The sequence below is a fragment of the Desmodus rotundus genome, chromosome 2 (assembly GCF_022682495.2).
Source record: "Desmodus rotundus isolate HL8 chromosome 2, HLdesRot8A.1, whole genome shotgun sequence".
Lineage (NCBI taxonomy): Eukaryota > Metazoa > Chordata > Mammalia > Chiroptera > Phyllostomidae > Desmodus > Desmodus rotundus.
The window spans coordinates 131,408,366-131,432,661 of NC_071388.1; the positions used below are offsets into that span (position 1 = coordinate 131,408,366).

General features: G+C 33.8%; 1 protein-coding gene across 1 annotated transcript in view; it reads right to left on the minus strand.

Annotated features, from left to right (window-relative positions):
* LRP1B (LDL receptor related protein 1B) overlaps positions 1–24,296 on the minus strand; it is a 1,720,016-nt gene that overhangs the window by 62,663 nt on the left and 1,633,057 nt on the right. Inside the window, exons 82-85 of the mRNA XM_053919407.2 lie at positions 21,116–21,232; positions 18,936–19,109; positions 17,796–17,921; positions 11,391–11,555 (exon numbers count right to left, since the gene is read on the minus strand). Of these exons, the coding sequence (XP_053775382.1) occupies positions 11,391–11,555; positions 17,796–17,921; positions 18,936–19,109; positions 21,116–21,232 (582 nt within the window). The remainder of the gene's footprint in view (positions 1–11,390; positions 11,556–17,795; positions 17,922–18,935; positions 19,110–21,115; positions 21,233–24,296) is intronic.

Genomic DNA, 24,296 nt, shown 5'->3' on the forward strand with positions numbered 1-24,296 from the left:
GAGGAGAGTGAAGCGGGCGCCATTGCTCCCTCTCGGCCCCGCCCCCACGTACAGCATCACAGCGCAGCGACCAGCATTACCCCGCCCCGGTGAACACCTAAGGCTCCGCCCCTTAAAGTAACAGACGCGCCAAGACAAACAAACAAAAAAAATGGCCCAAATGACAGAACACTTCAAAGCTCCAGAAAAAATACAACTAAGCGACGAAGAGATAGCCAACCTATCGGATGCACAGTTCAAAGCACTGGTTATCAATATGCTCACAGACTTGGTTGAATCTATTCGAAAAACAGATGAAAAAATGAAGCCTATGCTAAGAGAAACAAAGGAAAATGTACAGGGAACCAATAGTGATGAGAAGGAAACTGGGACTCAAATCAATGGTATGGACCAGAAGGAAGAAACAAACATTCAACCAGAAAAGAATGAAGAAACAAGAACTTGGAAAAATGAGGAGAGGCTTAGGAACCTCCAGGACACCTTGAAACGTTCCAACATCCGAATTATAGGGGTGCCAGAAGGAGAAGAGGAAGAACAAAAAATTGAAAACTTATTTGAACAAATAATGGAGAACTTCCCCGATCTGGCAAAGGAAATAGACTTCCGGGAAGTCCAGGAAGCTCAGAGAGTCCCAAAGAAGCTGGACCCAAGGAGGAACACAACAAGACACATCATAATTACATTACCCAAGATTAAACGCAAGGACCTACGTCCAAGATTACTGTATCCAGCAAAGCTATCATTTAGATTGGAAGGGAGGATAAAGTGCTTCTCAGATAAGGTCAAGTTGAAGAGGCTCATCATCACCAAGCCCTTATTATATGAAATGTTAAAGGGAGTTACCTAAGAAAAAGATCAAAAATAGGAACAGTAAAAATGACAGCAAACTCACAGTTATTAACGACCACACATAAAACAAAAACGAGAGCAAACTAGGCAAACAACTAGAACATGAGGGTTGTCAATAAGGGATTGGGAGGGGGAGAGGGGGGTAAAGGTACAGAGAATAAGTAGCATAGATGATAGGTGGAAAATAGACAGGGGGAGGGTAAAAATAGTGTAGGAAATGTAGAAGCCAAAGAACTTATAAGTATGACCCATGGACATGAACTATGGGGGGGGAATGTGGGAGGGAGGGGGGTGGGCAGGATGGAGTGGAGTGGGGGGGGAAATGGGACAACTGTAATAGCATAATCAATAAATATATTAAAAAAAAAAAAGAAAGCAGTTACATTTTAGTTCTGACTATACTTTTTTCTACTGAGTCACATTCACCACTTATAGATATGACTTACTTTGTGTCTACAGTCATTGTAACAGTCTAGGAAAATCATCCTGAAATGGTCTTACATAACACATTTTATATCAATTATTTATTTAATATAAAATTAATCTGCATCTCTCTAATGGCTAGTGGTTTTGAGCATTTTTTCATGTGTCTATTGGCCTTCTATATGTCCTCCTTGAAGAAGTGTCTGTTCAGGTCCTTTGCTCATTTTTTCATTGGATTGTTTCTCTTTCTGGTGTGGAGTCATGTCAGCTCTTTATATATTTTGGAGACTAAACCCTTGCCCAAGGTATCATTGGCAAACATGTTTTCCCACACGGTTGGTTACCTTTCCATTTTGTTGATGTTTTCTTCAGCTGCACAGAAGCTTTTTAGTTTGATGTAGTCTCATGTGTTTATTCTTTCCTTTATAACCCAAAATATTGCTGTGTGGGATATCTGACATTTTCTTGCTCATGTTCTCCTCTAGGACTTTTGTGGTGTCATGACTTATATTTAAGTCTTTTATCCACCTTGAATTTATTTTTGTATATGGTGTAAGTTGGTGGTTTAGTTTCATTTTTTTTTGCATGTATTTGTCCAGATTTCCCAACACCATTTATTGAAGAGACTATTTTTACTCTATTTTTTGCCCCTTCCCACTTTTTCAAGTATTAACTTACTGTATTGACATAGGTTTACTTATGGGCTCTCTATTCTGTTCCATTGATCTATGTGTTTGTCCTTACGCCAGTACCAAACTGTTTTAATTACAGTGGCCTTGTAATATAGTTTGATACCAAGTATTGTGGTCCCTCCTACTTTGTTCTTCTTTCTCAAAATTGCTGAGGCTATTCAGGGTCATTTATGTTTCCATATGAACTTTTGTAATATTTGTTCTATATCTGTGAAATATGTCATTGGTGTTTTAATAGGAATTGCTTTGAATCCATAAATTGTTTTTGGTAGCATGGGCATTTTAATGATGTTAATTATTCTAATCCATGAACACAGTATATGCTTCCTTTTATTTAATTTCTTTCTTCACTGTTGTATAGTTTTCTGAGTGCAGGTCTTTCACCTCCTTAGTTAAGTTTATTCCTAAGTATTTTATTTTTCTTTTTAAAATATATTTTATTGATTATGCTGTTACAGTTGTCCCATTTTCCCCTCATTCCGTCCACCCTATGTACCCCCTTCCACCCACATTCCCCCCTTGAGTTCATGTCCTAAGGCCATATACATTTTAGCTTCTGCATTTCCTATACTATTCTTAACCTCCTCCTGTCTATCTTCTACCTACCACTTATGCTACTTATTCTCTGTACCTTTTTCCCTTCTCTCCCCACCCACTCCCCCCCTGATAACCTTCCATGTGGTCTCCATTTCTATGATTTTGTTCCCATTCTAGTTGTTTGCCTAGTTTGTTTTTGTTTCTGTTTTAGGTTCAGTTGTTAATAACTATGAGTTTGTTGTCATTTTAATATTCATATTTTTATCTTCTTCTTCTTAGATAAGTCCCTTTCACATTTCATATAATAAGAACTTGATGATGATGAAGTCCTTTAACTTGACCTTATCTGGTCAAGCACTTTATCTGCCCTTCCATTCTAAATGGTAGCTTTGCTGGATACACTAATCTTGGATGTAGGTCCTTGTCTTTCATGACTTCTAATACTTTTTTCCAGCCCCCTCATGCCTGAAAGGTTTCTTTTGAGAAATCAGTTGACAGTCTTATGGGAACTCCTTTGTAGGTAACTGTGTCCTTTTCTCTTACTGCTTTTAAGATTTTTCCTTATCTTTAATCTTGGCTAATGTAATTATAGTATGCCTTGGTGTGTTCCTCCTTGGTCCAACTTCTTTGGGACTCTCTCAGCTTCTTGGACTTCCTGGAAGTCTATTTCCTTTGCCAGATTGGGGAAGTTTTCCCTTATTTGTTCAAATAAGTTTTCAATTTCTTGCTCTTCCTCTTCTCCTTCTGGTATCCCTATGATTCAGATGTTGGAAAGTTTAAAGATGTCCTGGAGATTCCTAAGCCTCTCCTCGTTTTTTGTTTTAATTCTTTTTTCTTCATTCTTTTCTGGTTGAATGTTTCTTTCTTCTTTCTGGTCCACACCATTGATTTGAGTCCTGGTTTCCTTCCCTTCACTATCGGTTCCCTGTACATTTTCCTTTATTTCACTTAGCATAGCCTTCATTTTTCCATCTAATTTGCAAACATATTCAACCATGTCTGTGAGCATCCTGATTACCAGTGTTTTGAACTGCATTTTATAAGTCGGCTATCTCTTCATCCCTTAGTTGTATTATTTCTGGAGCTTTGATGTGATCTTTCAGTTGGGCCATTTTTTTGTCTTGGTGTGCCTATTGTATATTTTTCTTAGTACAGGTCTTTAGTTAAGTTTATTCCTAAGTATTTTATTTTTCTTGTTGCTATAGCAAATGGGATTTTTTCCTAATTTCGGTCTCTGATATTTCAGTGTTGATGTACAAAAATGCTTTCATTTTCTGAATGTTGGCTTTGTGTCCCACCATTCTGCCAAATTCATTTATTAGGTCGAGTAGTTTTTTGGTGGAATCTATTCAATTTTCTATGTACACTATTGTGTCATCTGCAAACAGTGACAGCTTTAAGATAAAATAAAATTGAAATTTGTTTGCATGCCAGTGATGGGTTAGAGCAGAAATTCTCCATTAACTTTACTCTCACACTGCAACATTTTGAACTTTGAAGGATGGGTCCTTCTCTCTTCTTTACCTTCTAAACATGCTAATCCTACCCTTTAAAAAGAAAGGACACACACACACAATGAACACATAAACAAGAGAGCAAACCTAACACATGGCATGTGCATCTACTTGTATAACTTAAAATTTTGGTATACCCTTGAATTAAAAAAAAATCAACACCCAATGCTTCCAATTCTAACAATATATGACAAAACAACAACAACAACAACAAAACGAGCTTTGGTCATAAAATCATATTCTAATCTCTCACTGTGTTTAGAGTTTTAACTTTTTTAATATTTAAAATAATGTACCTTAATTTGTTACTTCTCTTTATTTTCTTGGTAGAGAAGTCATATTTTTCAATATTTACATATTATATAAGTAAATTAATTCTAACTCCCTGGTGGTAAGAAAGGTTTAGAAATTAAGAAGTTAACTTGTGGTATTGTCTTTACTGTATATTATCTAGGATCCTCCTCTACTTCCTCCTTCCTAAATTCCTTCTTCCTCTTTTCCTTATTTATTTATTTCCATATTTATTCATTTTAGAGAGAGGGAAAGGGAGGGGGGAAGAGAGGGAGAGAAACATCAAATGGCTGCCTCTCATACATGCCTCGTCCAGGGACCAAACCTACAACCCAGCCATGTGCCCTGATCTGGAATCAAACCAGTGATGATGTCCAACCAATTGAGCCACACCAGTCAGGGTGCTCTTTTCTTTTTTATGGGTCCATGTGCATGTACATGCAAGATAGTTTCTCCTGCCATTACCTCATTATGCTTCCTCTACTTTTCTGCTTGATTTGTCACAGCTATATATTCCTTTGTTACTTAGTTAAATAATATGCAATGTTATTTTTAATTTTATTTTCAACTACAGTTGGCATTCAATATTATTTATATTAGAGTGGTTAAACAATCATATATATGTATTATAAAAGTGATCCCCTCAATATTTCAAGTACCCAACTGGCATATTCCCAATGCTGTACTTTACATCCCCATGACTATTTTGTGTCTACCAATGTATACTTCTTAATCCCTTCAATTTTTTTCACCTAGCCCTCCAAACCTCCTCCTATGGCAACCATCAGTTTGTTTTCTGTATCTGTGAGTCTATTTCAGTTTTTTTTTTGTTTATTTTGCTCTTTAGATTTCACATATAAATAAAATTATATGGTATATGTATTTCTCTGTCTGACTTACATTTCATTTAGCATAATACCCTTTAGGTCCATCCATACTGTTGCAAATGATAAGATTTCCTTTTTTATGGCTAAGCAATATTCCACTGTATATATGTAACAGAGCTTTTTTATCTACTCATCTACTGGTGGCACTTTGTTTGCTTCCATATCTTGGCTATTGTAAATAACACTTCAATAGGCATTGGGGGCATATCTTTTTTCAAATTAGTGTTTTGAGTTTCTTCCAATATATACCCATAAGTAGAATAGCTTGGTCATAAGGCAGTTCCATTTTGAATTTTTGAGGAATGTCCATACAGTTTTCCACCATGGCTGCACCAAATTGCCCTCCCTCCAACAGTGCACAAGGGTTCCCTTTTCTCCACATCCTTGACAGCACTTGTTGTTTGTTGATTTATTAATGATGGCCATTCTGACAGGTGCGATGCAATATGTCTTTGTGGTTTTCATCTGCATTTCTCTGATGGTTGAATATCATTTCATATATCTATTGGCTATTTGTATCTCCTCTTTGGAGAAGTGTCTATTCAGATCCTCTCCCCACTTTTCAATTGGATGCATATATATTTTTGGTGTTCAGTTGTATGAGTTCTCTATAAAATTTTAGATATTAACTCCTTATTGGATGCATCATTAGCTAATGTATTTTTCCATTCAGTAGGTTGTCTTTTTGGTTTGCAATTTTATGTTTCAACTGTACATTTTCTTGTTTCCTTATAAAGCAAGTAGGATTAAATAACCAGATTTATGCATTTCCTAAACATAATTAATTTCCATATGAAGAGAACTAGGACATCAAGATTAATTTAAACTAAAAATAATGCTGATTTAATAAAAAGTGAAAGAAAAGCAAAGATGGACAATTTAAATGTATGTTCATCTTTATTAAGGTATTAATTAGGTGATTTTATACTTTACATCTTAGGTACATATGTGACTTGAGAGACATTAGTATAATTCAGGGGTGTCCGACCTTTTGGCATCTCTGTGCCACCCTGGAAGAAGAATTGCCTTGGGCCACACATCTAATATATTGTGACACATAATCACCAAAAAGTCTCATAGTGTTTTAAGTACATTTACAATTTTGTGTTGGGCCACATTCATGGCCAACCTGGGCTGCATGTGGCCCGTGGGCCACAGGTTGGACACCCCAGGTACATGTTTCATCATCAGTTCCATGACTTTTGAGGATGACCAAAAGTTCCCAGCTTAACTTGCCTTTTAACATACATTTTGGTGACAATTATATTGGATATCAGTTATCATATCATATAATATTTGATAGAGTGGCCTGGACAAAAAGATCTTGAATGGGGACAACTCTTTCCATCTACTCACTTATTATTGCAAGGGCCTTTCCCACTGCCGTGAGAAGGTATTAATTTTTTTTTTCCTCAACATTTTTTTCTTTCCTGCTTCATCTGTGGGAACAAAACTTTCACAGAATATCCACAGATGTGGTGACAAGAGAGCTACAATGAGACCTTCTCCTTTCTTCTTGTATTCATTGAAATAATTAAAAACAAGTGTATTGCCTACTACAAAACTGCACAAATTGCACTCTCCATTCTTTACCTAACCAGGTCTGCTTTTATATATTGTCAAACTTTCCAAATTAAATTTTTTCTCTCTTTTGTATAGCTCCAAACTTTATGAGTGGAAGTATTTTGTTATATTGTACCAAATTTACAAACCCTCTTTTCTATTTTTTCTAAATAACTACGTGGAAAACCTGATTCTTTGTGAAATAAATATTAAATGTCTACATAACAGACCTATAAGAATAAAAACAGTTCTAAACAGTATGAATATATCTTAAATAATAAATATTCACACAAGTAAAGATTAATTTTAAATATTGCAAATTAAATATCCTACATGCTATCCATAAAGAGAAAATCACAAATTATTCTTCATGTTTTTGTAATTGGATGATTGAATATTTCAATGTTTTATTCTTATTTCCAATATTTTGCCCAAGGCAAACTTTTTCTCAAATCTATTCTTCCATAAGCAGGTCATAGATATCGACTACACGGACCTTGTTACATAATTAATGCCAGATTATTTAATTTCACAGTATTTCCTATATGAATACAGATTACATTCATACTTTATTTTTAGGTTTTTTATTACAAAGAAAACCATAAGGAATGAGGAAAATAGTCATTTCTACATGCTAAATTTTAATTATGCTTCTCAGATGTGTGTTTTTAATTAACTGATGACATTTCTTTGTTATTATAGTCCTACACAACTGTCATAAACTTATAAATTTTAATTAAGGCTGCCCTCAAATCTAGTTATATAGAGCCCACATAGGAATTTGAGAAAAGGTTTAACTGTAAGTAAACCAACAATGAATAAATCCATGAATTGCCCAATGGGGTTTGTTTAACAAATTAACATTTGTGTGGAGATAATGAGGTTCTATACTCAATAATACCAGGCAATGTTTTATAAAACCACATTTTTAAAAGTGTAAAATGCTTTGTAAATGACTTAATTGGATATAATATTATTATTAATTATTATATATTATAAGAAAATTAACTATATGGACATAACAGGTTGAATTCATATGAAGGACCTATTTACATTACTAATTTGAAATATCACTTTTTCTGAATATATTCTCTATGTAAATCAAAATCTAATAATCTGGGTGCACAGATAAAGTTGATATAGATTTTAAGAATTCAGCAAAGGTTGGACAAATTATTTGAAAACATGGAAATTTGTTCTGCATCCATATATATAGTTCAAAATGCATTAATAAGAGAGAAAATTCTATGTTTCATGGAGATTTGTCCCTGTTGGTCTGCTGCAGGTTGAATAGTTAGCCATAGCTTAGGGCAGGGGTGTCAAACTCATTTTCACTGGTGGCCACATCAGCCTCGCAGTTGCCTTCAAGGGGCCAAATGTAATTTTAGGATGTATAACTGTAACTACTCCTTAACAGTTAAGGGAGAGCTCGGTGCTGTCGCCGGGTAGAAACATGGTGCCGGGCCATGTAAAACAAAGTGGAGGGCCAGATTTGGCCCACAGGCCTTGTGTTTGCCCCCCGTGGCTTAGAGTGATAAACTCTTTAGTTGGCTTAAATATTTCCATGAATAAGTACAAGAAAGACATCTGGTTGTACAGTAGGAAGTGAGACAGGCATGAACAAAGTAGGAATGATAGGTCAGGTACAGGAGGTCACCAGGGCAGAAAGCCACAGGTGTTTAACAATGGGCCAAACTGGGAAAATAAGATGTAGCCCCAGGGTGACCTTTCCTCCCCTAGCATCTCACTAGTCCTGTGGTTTAGACTGCCTCTGACCTTTCATATCATTGGTCAGGAGGTTTGGACCCTCCCCTGACATTTCCTCCCTTAGTATGTTGTTAGTCTTGTGGTAGATCCCCTGAGAAGAGGAACAAAGGGGCTGAAGAACAGCCTCATACGACTCCCATACAAGCCCTTGAACAAACACCACTGTAAATGTTAAGCCCTCAAGATAATGAGCTTCTGACTCATCTCAAATAATTTTAGAAATAAAGCCCTGGTTCCCTTGACCACAGAGATGGAGCTTTGGTCAAACTAGAGTTAATACCTCAGTTGAGTAGAGTTTGGCCTCAGTTGTGCTTTAGCGCCAAGTCCAGAGAAACAGCAAAGCCAGGTGGGATGATGCCATGGCAGACATCAGGACCACCTGGGATGACTAATGACGCCTACTGATAACAATCAGCACAGACCACGATCCTGAAAGGACACACCTGGAAGCTGATGGCTATGCCATTGAGATCCTCCCCTAGGACCTCCTCTAAGACACCTGCTTTTAGACAGCAGATAAAAACCTTCAGGATGGAGGGCCCAGGACTACTCGCCATCTCATTCTCTGGAGCATGTCCTCATCTTTCATCCTCTCTTTCCCCCAGGTGCATTCTTTTTGATTTTCTTTTCCTGAGCTTCCTTCTTTTGCCTTTGTAACTATTCCCTGAGCCTAACAGCTCAGCTGGCTCACTTCTTCCAATGCTTAATTCTACCTCTGTGACTTTCTAAGTAAACTTTGGCTTTTATATGAGTTTTGGCTTTGATTCTTTCTCAGCCTGAGGTTGTTGAACTGAGCTCTAATCACTGGTAACATTTTGGTGCAGTTTTGCTGCTAACAGTTGTAACCCAATGATTTATTATTATAATAAGAAAATTAAGTTAACAATTAAATAATAAAATCCCTAAAAACTCATTGCACAAGAAAAGCTTCTTTCCTAAAGGAAATGGTATCTGTGTTACTAAAATAAAATTACAGGTCATATCCTTTCAAGAACATTTATTGGATTTTTATTTGCAGAATCAGTGAAGATCCCAGTACTATAATTTCTTCTACAGCAGAATATACTATACTATATGGATCAGCTTCCATTTGGCAGAAGGAAAATACTTAATAAGGATCCTAGTGCTTTTTTTATTTCAATAAGCCTGCTGAATATTTTTTTCAGAATTCAATTAAGTAGTTAGAATAGCTTAATTATCAAATAATCAAATATCAAAAATGTTTATAGATATAAAACTATCAAACTTAAAGAAATATTAATGATTTTACTATTAGAATGTAAATCAGAAACAGCTTGGTTCCTCTGAACTCCATTGAAAATATTTCTTAATGTGACTCTTTCAGTTAGAATTATGCAAAATACTTCAAAGAATAACAAAAGAAATAGAAGCAGTGAGAACTATTAAGATAGAATTAACCATGTAGGGGATGTAAAGATCATATAGGTTGATTTTCCACTTGACTAAATAAATTTGCATTTATGCACAAGAATTAAATGTGCATAGATTACACTCTAATAGTTGCATAATGTCCTTTGCACTGAATATTGTGATCTACAAATTATATTTTTATTATGCATTGAGGTTAATTTTTCCCATGGGGACATGTTCTAAATTTAATAGAAGTGAGTAGAAAATATGTTTCAATGCTCACTTGTGTGCTGTAGAAGACACTTTGTGGAAACATAGCTATTGTGTAAATTAGTAAGAATCTCAAGTATATCCTAACACAAATTAACCTGATATTTTCAAAGCATATTATATGAGGTCTGTCCTAAAAAAGTTCGGCCACCGTTAATATAACTAGAACAGTTTGCATGACATTGATGTAACCTGGCAGTCAAGGACAGTGGACTGGAATGCACATATGTGAACAATGGCGACTTTACTGTACTAGTCAGTGGGGGCAGTAGATGCAAATGAGTGAGCAAGTGTACTATGTGTTCGTCTCATTCAAAATGAGCAAATAGAGCAATGAATCTGCATCAAATTTTGCATTAACATTCTTCTGCCAAACCTATTTTGATGATTCAGAAAGCCACAGCTATGAGCAACTTGTAATCAGCAGCTTCATCACCATAATAACAAATCACCCCGATGACTCAGCCCCCTACAGCCCAGTTTTGGTGCCCTGCAGCTTCTGGCTTTTCCCAAAACTAAAATCACTTTTGAAAAGGAAGAGATTTCAGATTGTCAATGAGATTCAGGAAAATACAACTGGACAACTGATGGTGATTGGGAGAACTGTGTGAGGTCTCACGGTGCCTACTTTGAAGGGGGCTGAGGAATCATTGTCCTATGTACAGTGTTTCTTGTATCTTGTGTCTTCTTCAATAAATGTCACTATTTTAACATATTACATGGCTGGATACTTTCTGAACAGACCTCGTATACTACATGCCAACAGAGTAGTTATGATTTTAGAGGGGAACTACAATGCTATTACATGTACTGATATCATATATTTACATTTAAAATGAACCCCTTTTCAATAACATATGATTTTTAGCTTTGGGCAAACTGTTCAATAAAAAAATAAGACAGATTTTCCAGTGAAACCTATAAGGCTTATAAAATTGGTTTCACTTAAGCATTCTACACCTGAGTGGGAATCTCTAAGCAGGGAGCCCTGGCACAGGGTGCACACTCAGCACATGACACGACTACTGTCAAATTAGATGACTTGCACTTCGATGTACTAAATTTAGAATAAGTGCTACTGACTGTGTTAAATTAATTAATGCAATTAGTGTTAATGTATTCTTTATTAAGATACCAGAAATTATATATGTATTATTTTCTTTATATTTTTCACATACAGGGAAAATGCAAGTGACTTGAATATACAATAAAACTGAAATATTTACCCAGAGCTGATGGTATACAAGTTCCTCCATTCTGACAGTAGTTGCTACAGTGGTTCACTTCACACCTTTCTCCTGAATAACTAGGCCAACAGTGACACCTCAAATCACCCTTCTCATTTAAAATGCATCTTCCTCCATTTTCACAAGTCAATTTGCATGAATCATCTGGTTATAAAAAGAAATGTATGAATTAGCATGCCATTTAGTGGACTGCAGAATAAGAATAATTTAAATAAAAAATAAATACTAGGACTTACTTTTATTATAAAATTCCCCAAATAAATACTGCTAATATAAAAGAAGAAATAAGACTATCTGAAAATAGAGAAATAGATTTCAACCATTGTTATATGGTGAATACAAATACTAAATTACCTTTTATTTTTCTATAGGCTTAAAAATTGTCAGCTATTTCTTATATTTGTTAAAATGGTAAACAATAAAACCAACTGAAACCTTCTACAAATGAAATATTTTCCAACCAGTGCTCTTTTAGTAATACGTAGCTATATTCATATATATCTCTATATAGAGAGAATATTTTAGTGTGTATATAATACATTATATATTATGTTATGTATATATACATATAGACATATAATTTATAGTAAAGGGAAATATTTAAAATACAATCTTTCTCGGACAACAGTGTGATGATGGTCAGAAGGAAGGGGGGATGAGGGCTGGGTGGAGGTGGGCAAAGGAGTGTCAACAATAAAAATAATGAAAAATAGAATTAATGCAAAAAATCTCCCCAAAACCCAAAATAGACTCGTTGATGTACATACTTATTAACCATATATAAACATCCAAAACTAAAAGTCTTTTAGATTTGGTATAAGATGATGATAGAACAGTATTAGACATTTTCATAGGAAAAATTTCCGTATCTAAAATAATTAGTCACAATCTGTTTATACCATAGATTTTGGCTGAGAATAGGAAAGGATGCTCATTCCCTGGAATAGCAAAATTATTTTTTAAATATGACATCTTATTTATAATAAAGATTGGTTTGCAATAATTTTCCATGCCAGTTTTCTATGTTCATAGTGCCTTGCTCCATTAGAGATACTGTTTTATGTAGAGCAATGTAACAAAAATGATTGAGATTATTATAAGAGGCATTTTATTCTAGAATATACCTCCTACTAAAGTCACACCTATTTTATAGTGAAATAATTAAAATCAAAATAGTTTATATTCTTTGTTCAAGATACTGTGGCCCATACATAGCAGAAGCTTGAATATGTCACTACAATAATCATAAGAGCATCTCACAGGGCCGCAGTGACTTCAAATGACACAATGATTCAGGTATCATATCCACTGTTGCAAATAGAGCCTATCTGTCAGTGGTAGTAGGAGATTCTGAGACTTGCCTAAATGCAAGGGAAAGTTTCCAATACTTCACTATGGGTTTAGGTTGGCATAACTTAAGTTTGCATTTGTGATAGGAAAGGCTTTCTCACGAAGCACTACATATGCATAGGACAAAGAAAATGACAGTTGATGTAATGAGACCTGTGTTTAGGCCCTAGTTCTGCCACTTAAACTTGACATTCAAGTTTACCTGTCTGAACCTCATTTATTTTATATGGTCTTATTGACAAATGTACTTTTCAACTCATAGATTTGTTATGAGTATTAATTGAGAACTTTGAAAGAAAAAGTTAAATTATAAAACTTTATAAATATTAAGTATACAAGTATATACCATATACACATACACTCAAAAGAGAATTTGCTTTGAGCCCATATATACCACATCTAGAATAGCAAAAGAATGAAGAGCTGAAATCTGGGTCTAAAGGTGTTTTGTTATATTTCAACAGGAAATGAAGCATTTATTTGGTAAATTACCCTGTAGAATCAGCATTATTTACTGAGAGGGCCTAGGTACACTAAGAACATAGGTCACATGGAATAACATCTCTGAGTGTCCACAGGTGAACACTGTAGGTGCGGAATGGAAGTCACTGTGACTGAACCTGGACTCAGGAGTATGAAGGAAGGAAATGGAAGAAAATAGTGAGTTTGAAGAGATAAGCAGAGTCATAGGAGATCTTTGGATTTTGGATTTTGCCCCAAAAGCAATGTTGTGTCTTTGAAAAGCCTAAAATGTCTGAGGAGAACTGTACTTGGCTTGGGTTAAACTGAAAGCAGTGAGACTCCTAGGGCTCTGTTTAAATTATAAAGGCTCCGTAACATGATGCCTAACATACAGTCATGTGAGGTGGATGAATGTGGATGTACTAAAGGTAACCGGAAGGTATAAATCACATTTGTGCTGTATAAAGTGGGAAAGGGAAATTAAGGATAATTTTTCATATTTTGACACAAGGGCAATAGAAGTTGAAGAGGTGATTTAGCTTGGACATACTGAATTGGAAACAACTATGTAAATGCAAGTGGCAATCTCCGGCAAAGACAGATATAGAGATCCAATTCTCAAGAAGGATCTAGAGTAGAAATATGCTTGCATCATTTAAAACTTACCCAAACATTTCTAACTCAGTCAGCATGAAATATCCTAATTGGAGTTGTGAATGTGAACAGAGAAGATTAATATTGAAGCTATTATGATCCTGATTAGGATTATGGGAGGGCTTATTTTCACCTGAAGATGTTCTATGTAAACCACATAGGTATCCAAAATCTCTACATGTTAAAACGTGTGCATTTCTATAATGTGTCTCATTAGGTACCAGGAATTAAAACAAAATTAACACTGCCTGATGAAATGTAAGTGGAGTTACATTCTTTGAAAATCTAAATGTAATCATTTTATAATGAAAAAGAGAGCTGCTTTTTGTCAATAACTAAATCACCCCCAGAAGCCAAGCTTTAGTAATTATAATCAACTATAAGAAAGAGCAGGTGAATACTTCCCCAGGCAGGAGAAACATTAGAATTTCAAATTTCCTACATAAAGATTAAAAATATCCAACATATACACCATTTAACAATAACATCTACAGAAAGGTAAGTAGTTATAAAGAGCTGAAAACTTGGCTATATCAAATATTAATGTCAGGAAAAAATAATTGACATTTATCTACACCAATCAGTAACTCTGAAATCCACCTATCTATATTCCTCACTGAAGTGGCCCCAAGTCTCTAATACTAAGGCTCATAGGTGCACAGGCCAATGTGCATATTGTTTGAACAGCAATTATATGAAAAACAACATTTTCTTTTAAAATAAAAAACAAACTTTGAAATGGTTTTTGTAATCATGCCTTTCAAGCTGGGTTGCCATAGTAAAATGGCAATCTCTAAATAAAGTTTTAGGTCTTGGATAGTGTGTATTTAGACAAACATGCTTCCTCATTTCAAACACAAAACTATACAACTTGTTTCACTTTCATAATAGATTTATCTCAGAATGCCATGTGTATACTTTTTGCAAGGCATTGTGCTAGCACTTTGTGTATGTTATTTCTCACATTTCCAGTGACTCTGAACACGGGTACTGTGGGCGATATGGAGGAACTTGTAAGTATTGTGTGTTGGGTGAGAGTGTGGAATGCCTGGGCTCACCTTCAGGTACCATCGTTATTAAGTAATGGTAGATGTTAAGCTAAGTCTTTCCATGCTTCAGTGTTCTTATCAGTAAAAATAGGGGTAATAACAGCATATTATATAATCCCAGTATCATTGGGATTTTGTGATTATTATATGAAATAATATACATATAACATCTTATATTTGTTAAAATGGTAAGCAATAAAACTATACTTACAATATGCTTTCCTTATAAGTCCTCAAAATATATTTTATTATCAGTAGTAGTAGCATTTATTATTATTCCAATTTTACATGAAGGAAAGTGAGACGGAGGGACGACAGGGTCAAGCAAATTGGTTAAGTGATAGACAGATCTCGGACCTCATCCAAAGCTCCCCCTCAGCCATGCCCCAGGCCAAGTCCTTTCTATGCATTTGAGTTTGGATTTTTGAATAAATAATTTTCACTAATCAAAGGAAACAAGGAGGGTTATGTTGAAGAAACAGTGATTTCTGGTGATAAAGGAAAAACAAAAATCATCTGCAACTTGATAATAAAAAAGCACATAACCTCTGAACCAATGCACAAGTCACTCTGGTAGCATCAGGAGTGTACTTATGAATAGAATCAAACTCTTTCCAGGATCTCTCCCATTCAAACAACAGTATAAGCAGATATGTGCATGGGAGGCACCTGTGAGAATACTAGTTGTGGGGGGGGTGGAACTAATAAAACTTGGAACATGTTCCACTAGAAAGCATTTGATGGCATTTTCTTTCTTAAAGGGATAATACAAAAGACATGTGTTTCATTTTATATGTAGCATTTCTTCTCACATTCTGACGGATCATTTGACATACCTTCTCTCCCCATGTTGGTTAAGTGCTGCCATTTTCTTGATTTTTTAATTACAGTTGACATTCATTATTATTTGATGTTAATTTAGATACAAAAAATAATAAAATAGAAACAGGCTCATAGATACAGAGAACAAACTGAGCATTGCCAGATGGCAGGGGGTTTAGGGGATAGGGTAGAAAAAAGGAAAAGATTAAAAAGTACAAATTGATAGTTACAAAGTGGTCATGAGGATAGGCAATATACTCAATAATATCGTAATAACTATGTATAGTGCTAGGTGGGTACTAAAATTATCGGGGGATCACTATTTAAATTGTTGACATTTTTAGGAATTTGTTTCAGCAAAGTTAAATAAAATATGTGGCCCTGCACAGTTTAGCTATATGATCGTGTCAGAGGAACAAGTGAAAATGAACCTGGCAATGGTTGAAAATGTTTATTTAATTATCTTATTCTACCCTTGTAATGGAGATCACAGCTACTCTAGTCGGGAAGTTGATGGGTGAAGGAAAGGGTGCATCCCGGTGCCTGCAAAAGCATCCCTTTTCAATAACTGGCCTGAACGTCCCCAACCAAAACACCAGCCATGTTTTACATTTTACTGTGTTAAGAACTCCCTAACCTTGCTACCCACAACAGCACTTCACGCATCCCCCACACCAGCTGAAATAAATGACTCAGTATTTTCTTTGTATGCCATGGTTTTATGTCTTTTACATTTTTTTCTCTTTCAATGTTCAGTTCTCTTTTTCCCACTTAATCTAAATCTAATTTGTCTTTTCAAACCTTTTTCTATGGTCATATTCCACAGGAAATTGTAATCAGTTCTCTAATTGGATTAGCATCTGACACTTCATAAAAAATTTTATGAAGTCTGTCTTTTTTGTGGCTTGCATTCATATAAATATACATTTATTGGTATTTATGTCATTTATCGTTTCATCTTTGTAACCTCTTCAGGTTTGCATATCCAATGCTTAAGGAACCCAACTATCTTAAAATTGTTACTCTAGTTTTAGAAATGTAATGTCTTGGAAAGGCAGAAGTCTTCAGATTGCATGTAAACCCCCAGAAGAGAACAAAGGGAAATAAATGGGGGTGAAGAAGCTGACCGAGGGCAAAGACACGGGGCTGATGCGAGTTCTTTCTGACAGAGGGACTCACAGCGGGGAGTAAACCTTGCTCCGTGAAGACCCTAAGTACGCGTTCACGGCATAATGTTCGCTTTGATCCTCAAGGGACTTTGGAGCATGTGTTTTGGTCTGTGACATAAAATTTAGTGTTGATTTTCTTTTTGTTTTCTTCATAGTAATTTTATTCCCCAATATGGTAAAAGACAAATATAAAGAATCACGCTATTTGTGTTTTTATTTTTTCTTGTGTAATACTTTTCAGCATTTGAAATGATGTTTCAATTTACTTTAAGGTTTGTTTCAAGCTGTAGCTTCTAAATTATCAACCTCAGGAATGAAGATATCTTGTAAGTTTTGTTTTTTAATCCTTGGTTTTTAAATTAATGTTGTGCTTTGCTTATAAGGCCTAAAAACATTTCTTCATAGTAGTGGTAGTATTTATGGATAACCAAATTTTACACAGAAGAAACTAAGACGTAGTTTCAAACTTATTCTTCAGTTTCTAAATTAGTATTGGCATGCAGAAGCTGTTTAATATAAACCCGTTGATAAAATGGATTTGGTGTTGAGTTTAAACTAATAATGGCATGCTCAGAAATATCATCTTCACTGACACAAGAGCTAATAAAATATATTCTGATTCTGTGCGACTTCAAGGTTTTTAACCTACTCTTAAATGATAGTAAGTGCTCAGTGCAGCTTTGTGAATCAATGTAGAATGAATTAATAGAAAGTTACCATTGGAAGAACACTTTATGCAGGCTTTCAACAATAAATGATATTAGGGTAACTAAATTGATTAATAAATAGGTAATTACATTCAGTGTCAATAGTTGTAAAAATTTATCGTTCAGATGAATTCATTGTTTGCAGATAATGAAGTTTACGTATTAACGTACCTAACAGGCTGTCATCATTGCAGGTGCCATTAATCAAATATTTCCCTTCTGGGCACACACAGGTGGCCCCAGCAGGATTCAGCAAACAGAGGAATTCACATGCTAAATTCAAGCATGGATTGGGTACTGATTAAAACAAAACAAAAGAAAACAAAGAAATGCACAAGTATAAACACATTAGTTTTCAAAAAGATACAACTTAATAAGGTGAAATAATGAATTAACAACCCTGAAAAGAAATCACATCAAATTTCTGCTGGTCATTCCTCATTTCAGTGTTGCTGTTCACTTTAATAAGAGAAGAGGTCTCACCTTGAAACCGTATGCCAGATGATTGGTCAAAAGCAGCAAAACTTTAGATAGAATTTTAAAAAGTTTTTTGGGGGCTAGAGATTGTTTTAATTTGTTTCCAAAACTGACTTGGATAAATATCAGTTGTTACCTTTCCAGATCATTGCACCAAATATATTAAATCTCTATTTATTTGCCATAAAGATTAATTATAAATAAATATTAAACAGGTTCTTAAAGGATGAAGTCATGCATAAAGTCAGATCATTAGAATTTCAACTACATTTTAGCTTGTCAATATTTTTGGTAGTTGTATTTTAAAATACATCTTTCAAGATAATAATATCAATTATTTACCAATTCCCTTCTAGGAGGGAAAGTGACAATACAAGACATAAACAGAGAAAAAGACAACCCTTGAAACAGTTTACCTCAGATGCTTTTAAGGATGAAATGTTAATAATATAATTGCTACTTGGTTATCAGTAAGAAAAGTCAAAATGACTAATGATGAATAATTTCCTTACTTGTCTATAGACTCACAAGGTTTTATTAAGAATTGCAGAAAAACAGAATGATGCCTTTATAAAAATAACAATGTCAGTTCTCATTACTAGAAAACACAGCTAAATTCTGGAATTTTCATGTTTGTTATGACAGAAATGGAAACTTGTATTATTTATATTTTCATTTTTATAATTTAAAGTCTGGTGATACAAAATTAAAGTTACTTTAGTTACTGGGGCTAAGGCATTGAAATAGTTACTACAGTTAAAAAGTGCCTTCTTTTGAGAGTCATAAGGAAAAACATTTACCTATATAGACAATTATGTAAAATATTATACTTACAGTCTTGTTGTTTATAGTGATGAGATATTAAAACACCTTTTGTTTTATCAACATCTAAGGCTAGGTACTCTACTGAACCGTGGCCAAATTTTTGTACTCGAAATACACCATTTTTAGGTCCTGCTCCATATATATAATCTTCAAAGACATCAATCCTATGTGGATGCAGCAAGCCTAGAATTTGTAAAAGGTGGGGTTATAAAAGTTGCAATGTAAATACTCAGAATTAAGAAAACTAAATTTATCCAAAATCTTACAGAAAATATTATTACTACTTTTAGAAAAAAAACTTTCAGAATTAAAATATGTTTAACATTACATATGAAATTATTTGAATTACTTTCTCTGCCTTAGGAATAATTGAGATATTAAATAATGTCACTCAGAACATTAAAAAAAACACTTTCATCACTTTAATCACCTTCACCACAACAAACCATTTGCTGGGGGCTTATTATATGCAGTGTAATTTTCTCGGCTTTACAATTTGCTGTCAAAAGAAAAGCCTACAGGCCAATCCGATCCTTTGCACAAAAACAGGCAGTTCACCAAGTTCTCAAATTGTGTTCTGGGTCAAATCAATGATCAAAGTAGATTATTTGAATAACAAATTTATCAAGTAATCCTAAATTAATTTTAAAGACTAAAATTCCAAAAAATATTGGTTATTACTATTGCCTGTTTTAGAAATGGGGTAAAAACAAATAAACTTCTAAATGGTAATCACACATTTGACTAGTTTGTTTAAAAATAATACAGGCTATCATTTTTCCCATTTTAAAAAATGACTTATTTTAAAACATTTTGCAAGGCATACAACTGTAATTGAATAACAATAAAAATTTTAAAAAAAGAAAAATGATTTAGCAAAAAATTCAAACTTTTGATACTATAATTTAAAGCAAGTAAAATGACAATATTTATACAGGGTGTGGCAAAAGTAGGTTTACAGTTGTTCATATAGAAAACAATACAATAAATAATAACTAATAGAAAAATAAACTTTTTTATGTACTCACGACTATAAACCTACTTTTTTACCCCATCCTGTATTTTACTTAATATCTAGAGGTTGTAGAACATAAAATATGTTTTAAACATATATTTATCTTCAGGGTAACTTGAAATAATAACATATAGTTGTTTGCTTAGTTTGCTTTTGTTTTAGGTGAGGGTGTTAACTATAGGGGAGGAATGTGGGAGGGAGGGGGTGTGCAGGATGTAGTGGAGTGAAAGGGGGGAAATGAGACAACTGTAATAGCATAATCAATACATATATTTTAAAAAGAAATAATAACATATACACTTAAGCTGAAACAGGATAACTTTCTTGTAATCAATTACAGAAATGAAGAATTTTTTTTTTCTAACTATGGCCACCATACAAAAAACACACACTTTAGGCAAACGCACAATGAAAGTTAAATTTCATTGTTTTTTTTTTTTTAGCATCTCTGCTTTTGTTTAAAAAAAAAAGCAAAACTGTGTTCGTAAAATATATCATGTAAATATAAAACTTCAAATAACATATTATGAGCAACTTGTGATAAATAAAGGAAGGGGTTGTGGTAGGAAAAGGTAAGGCAAACAGAAGGGAAAGAAATCAGATTCACAGAAAGAAATGAAGTTTCCAGGCAAGGAAAGTGGGAGGCACGGAAGGGAGCTAGAAAGTGAGAGAGGGAACGGTAAGAGGCAGGCACAGAGGTGGACATAGGAAAGGGTGCCACAAACTACGAGCACAAGTACATTCTGAGGTCACTGATGGTACAGTCGTCGTTTTTGCACAGTTTTTTTCCTTGTGTAGAAGTATACCTATCAATTACCTCAATAATAATATTTTGTTCCTATCATGTTTTACTATATACAGTAACTTATTTCCTGTTAGTTACCACTAGAGTTGGAAATAAACATTAGTTTTCACAGATGTTAATATTGACTTACTTAAGGTGTTCTGCTCAGAAAATGAAATATTCGCAGAACGAATATAATCTGAATGTAAGTAGCAATGTACCATGTTTGTCCTAGAATCAAATAGTTCTCTGGCCTGTGTCTTCATTACGAGTTCTCAGAAGAAAGAATTTGAGAAAATCTATAATATAAAGCTTTCATACTTATGTTTACACACCATTATTTAACTCTGTCAAAATAATTAAAAGAAAGAGCATAAGCCCTTCACAGACCTTGTCTGCTGCTGACAGAGACCACCGAATCGGAGCCATCAAACAGGACACTGCCAATGAGGGACAGCTCAAGGTCAGCCCAGTATATCCGTTCGCTAAAGTGATCCACAGCCAGGCCTGCAAAATCAACACACACGGACAAATGAAAATAAATGTGATATTAGTTAAAATGAAGTTTTTGCTTCTTACTCTACAATTATGATTGTTTTTCTTCAAGCATCACAAATTTACATAGTCTATATCACTGTACTGTACAAATTAGAAAAAAATGAAATAATTCTTATCTGAAATATAGGTGTATGGATTACATAGAATTTATTTACTAAGGCGTAGCAAACATCTTATTTCACATAAGAAAAGCTATCCTAAGTATGCTTCCATTCCACACTTAACTGATTTTTTAGTTATAGCTATTTTCTAAAAGACTTTTCCATGATATTTTAGTTTTTTATCTTTGGAATATACACACAATTAACTCATCATTTAAATAACTTATACAACCTTTAAAATAATTCAGTATAATTAGTTATATTTGGAATTTATTCATGAACATATCAAAAGTTTATGGGCTTAATCACGAGATATTTTCACCCATTTGGAGTTAGCCTGTACTGATAGGAGACATCTGTGTGCATGCTGAAGTTGAAACAGGTGAAAGCTTTGTGCTTATAGTGAAGAAGAATGAATGGTCAATCCCTTCAGGTTCTAACTGTACTTAAACTTTTCTCTAATTTTTTCCTTTAATCATTACTTTGCTCTCAGATGGCTTGTCTTCATTTTTATCATCAGTATCTGTTAGTCAATAACAACGGACTAAAATACTCTGTGGTAAAATGTTTTTTTCTATTTTTTCAACTTTAATTTTTTCAACTTTATTTTATAATGTAATTGAAGTCTGGACAGTATCTTCTTGCAAAAGTACAAGCAACACATAGAATATCTTAAGTAAAGTTCCTTCCACAAAGAAGAGTAAGATCTATGACACATGGATTCTGTAATAAATCTTTGCTGCTGTAGATATTTAATTTTTCTGACATAGTCTTTAGATATGAAGTAGTATATACTTTCTCAGTAAAATACACTTAAAATACCTTTAGCATATGAATGTAAAAGAGCTTTTCCAATCAGAACATCCAGTAACTAACTGAGGTACACCTCAATGGCAAGGAAACTAAATGAAAAGTATTTCTGAATAAGTGCTAATAGTATGCCAGTGTAGATGGCCCAACATTTAACAATCAAAATAAATAAAAAATAATGATGAACACCATTTGGGAATCATTCTTCAATTAAGTAGGTAGATCTAGCCAAAATGTCATCAAGACAAGGCTAATTATCACTCTTTAAGCACAATGTAAGAATGTTGTATTCCCAATTAGTCTCTAGAAATAATTTCATAATTAAAACAAGTGGTCCATGTTCTACTAGTTTCTGCTTGATAATGAATTTTGTATTTGGAATCATATACAAATACAGGGAGTTATATTTTTGCTTTTTCACATATGGTTCTGAGTAACATGAACCATAAGAAAATCCAATGTCTTGCCACCACCATCATATTTCAAAATAATTGTCTAAGAAGGAATGAAAACACTTTTCTTTCTCTTCTACTTACCTAATACAATGAAGTAGGAGGTTAAAAATAGTCTGTGCCCAACAAATTGGTCTTTATATTTAAAAATACAAAATTTTCTAATTGTAAAAAATATTAACCATGGTATATAATCCAGCTTATCAACCAATAGCATCTTTTCAGATTCAGCAGTAGTAAAAAGTTCTCAGAAGTGTCATATATTGCATCACTAGCCTAGGCTTGTCTAAAACATACCCATCTTTATCAGCTCTGGTCACATACTATGTCATTGAATGGAATTACATCTAGATAAAATTGATATTAAAAAGTTTTAAGATGGGTGGGATATATATTTCAAAAATCCTACAAGTCAATGATTTTGAATTTTCCTTAAGCCCTTTAATAGAGGATATAATTGTTTAAATTTAAAAAAGTTAATAAAAGAACGAACTTTCTCATTATAGAGATGAGAGTCAAGTTGATATAAAAAAACTAGTCTGTTTCCATCTTTAAAATATCACATCCCTTTTTTTTGTCTTAAAGAGCCAATAATAAATTGGGGAAAAAATCAATTTCAACAAAAATAATTCTTATCTAAACTGAGGATGATAGCTATTTAGAACCAAGTCAGTATAAGCACAGCAAATTTAAAATAAATACCATCCCCATTCTAATAAAGCATAATGGAATCATAATTTGGAGGGTTTGTAGAAGATAAAGACACAGGCTCACTCAGTTTTGGGAAGGCACGTTAGAGACCCTAATCATGTAGGCATTTGCTTACCATCTCCCATGATACCATTATTACTATAATATTTTAGGGGTTTATGAATTTCACTTTGGTTGAACTCTGAAATTTTTCAAGGTTATGCTCCCCCTAGCTCTGGTATTCCTACTGAGACCTTAGACAAGGAAAAAAAAATTTTATGAGAAACTACTATAGTACTAATGTAATATTTAACAAAGAAGTTTTCAACAGAGCAATGCATTAAAATTATTGTGTTTTCAAAATTAAAGAAAAAAATATAAATTTTGTATTAAAGAAAAGCCAAGACTTGTAAGGTAGTAACAACAAGCAATTGTGCACTATTACCATATTCTTGACTTAAGAGGTGATAAGAGAAGCCCAAAAACCTAAAGATACTTATCATTATATCAAACTTATTTTCAAAAAAATTTAAAAGTATCTTTAAGAAAGGTTGCTTACTTAGAGTCTTAGATTCCAAACTACATTAAAATTATTTTCCTTATGTATATACATATATGCATATGTATACAGCATATACATATATACATATACATATTTATTTATGAATATTAGTAAAATAAATGTATCAAAGAATTGCAAAGTAGTCCTTAAGTTTTTATTCATTTTATTTAATTAGAGACATTTGTTGGCCAAGAACAAAAATGTTGAATGAATCAGGTAATGTAAGACTGGTCCAAGGGCCAGTATGTAATTCTTTATTCTCTGAAAAGCAGCCACAATTTGGGAGGAGCTAAAGAAAACATAAATAAGCTTCTACAAATCAAACAACATGGTACTTAAATCAAACTTATGTAATTCTGCATACCTCCTGTAGGAGGGAAAACTGGAAAATGTCCTTC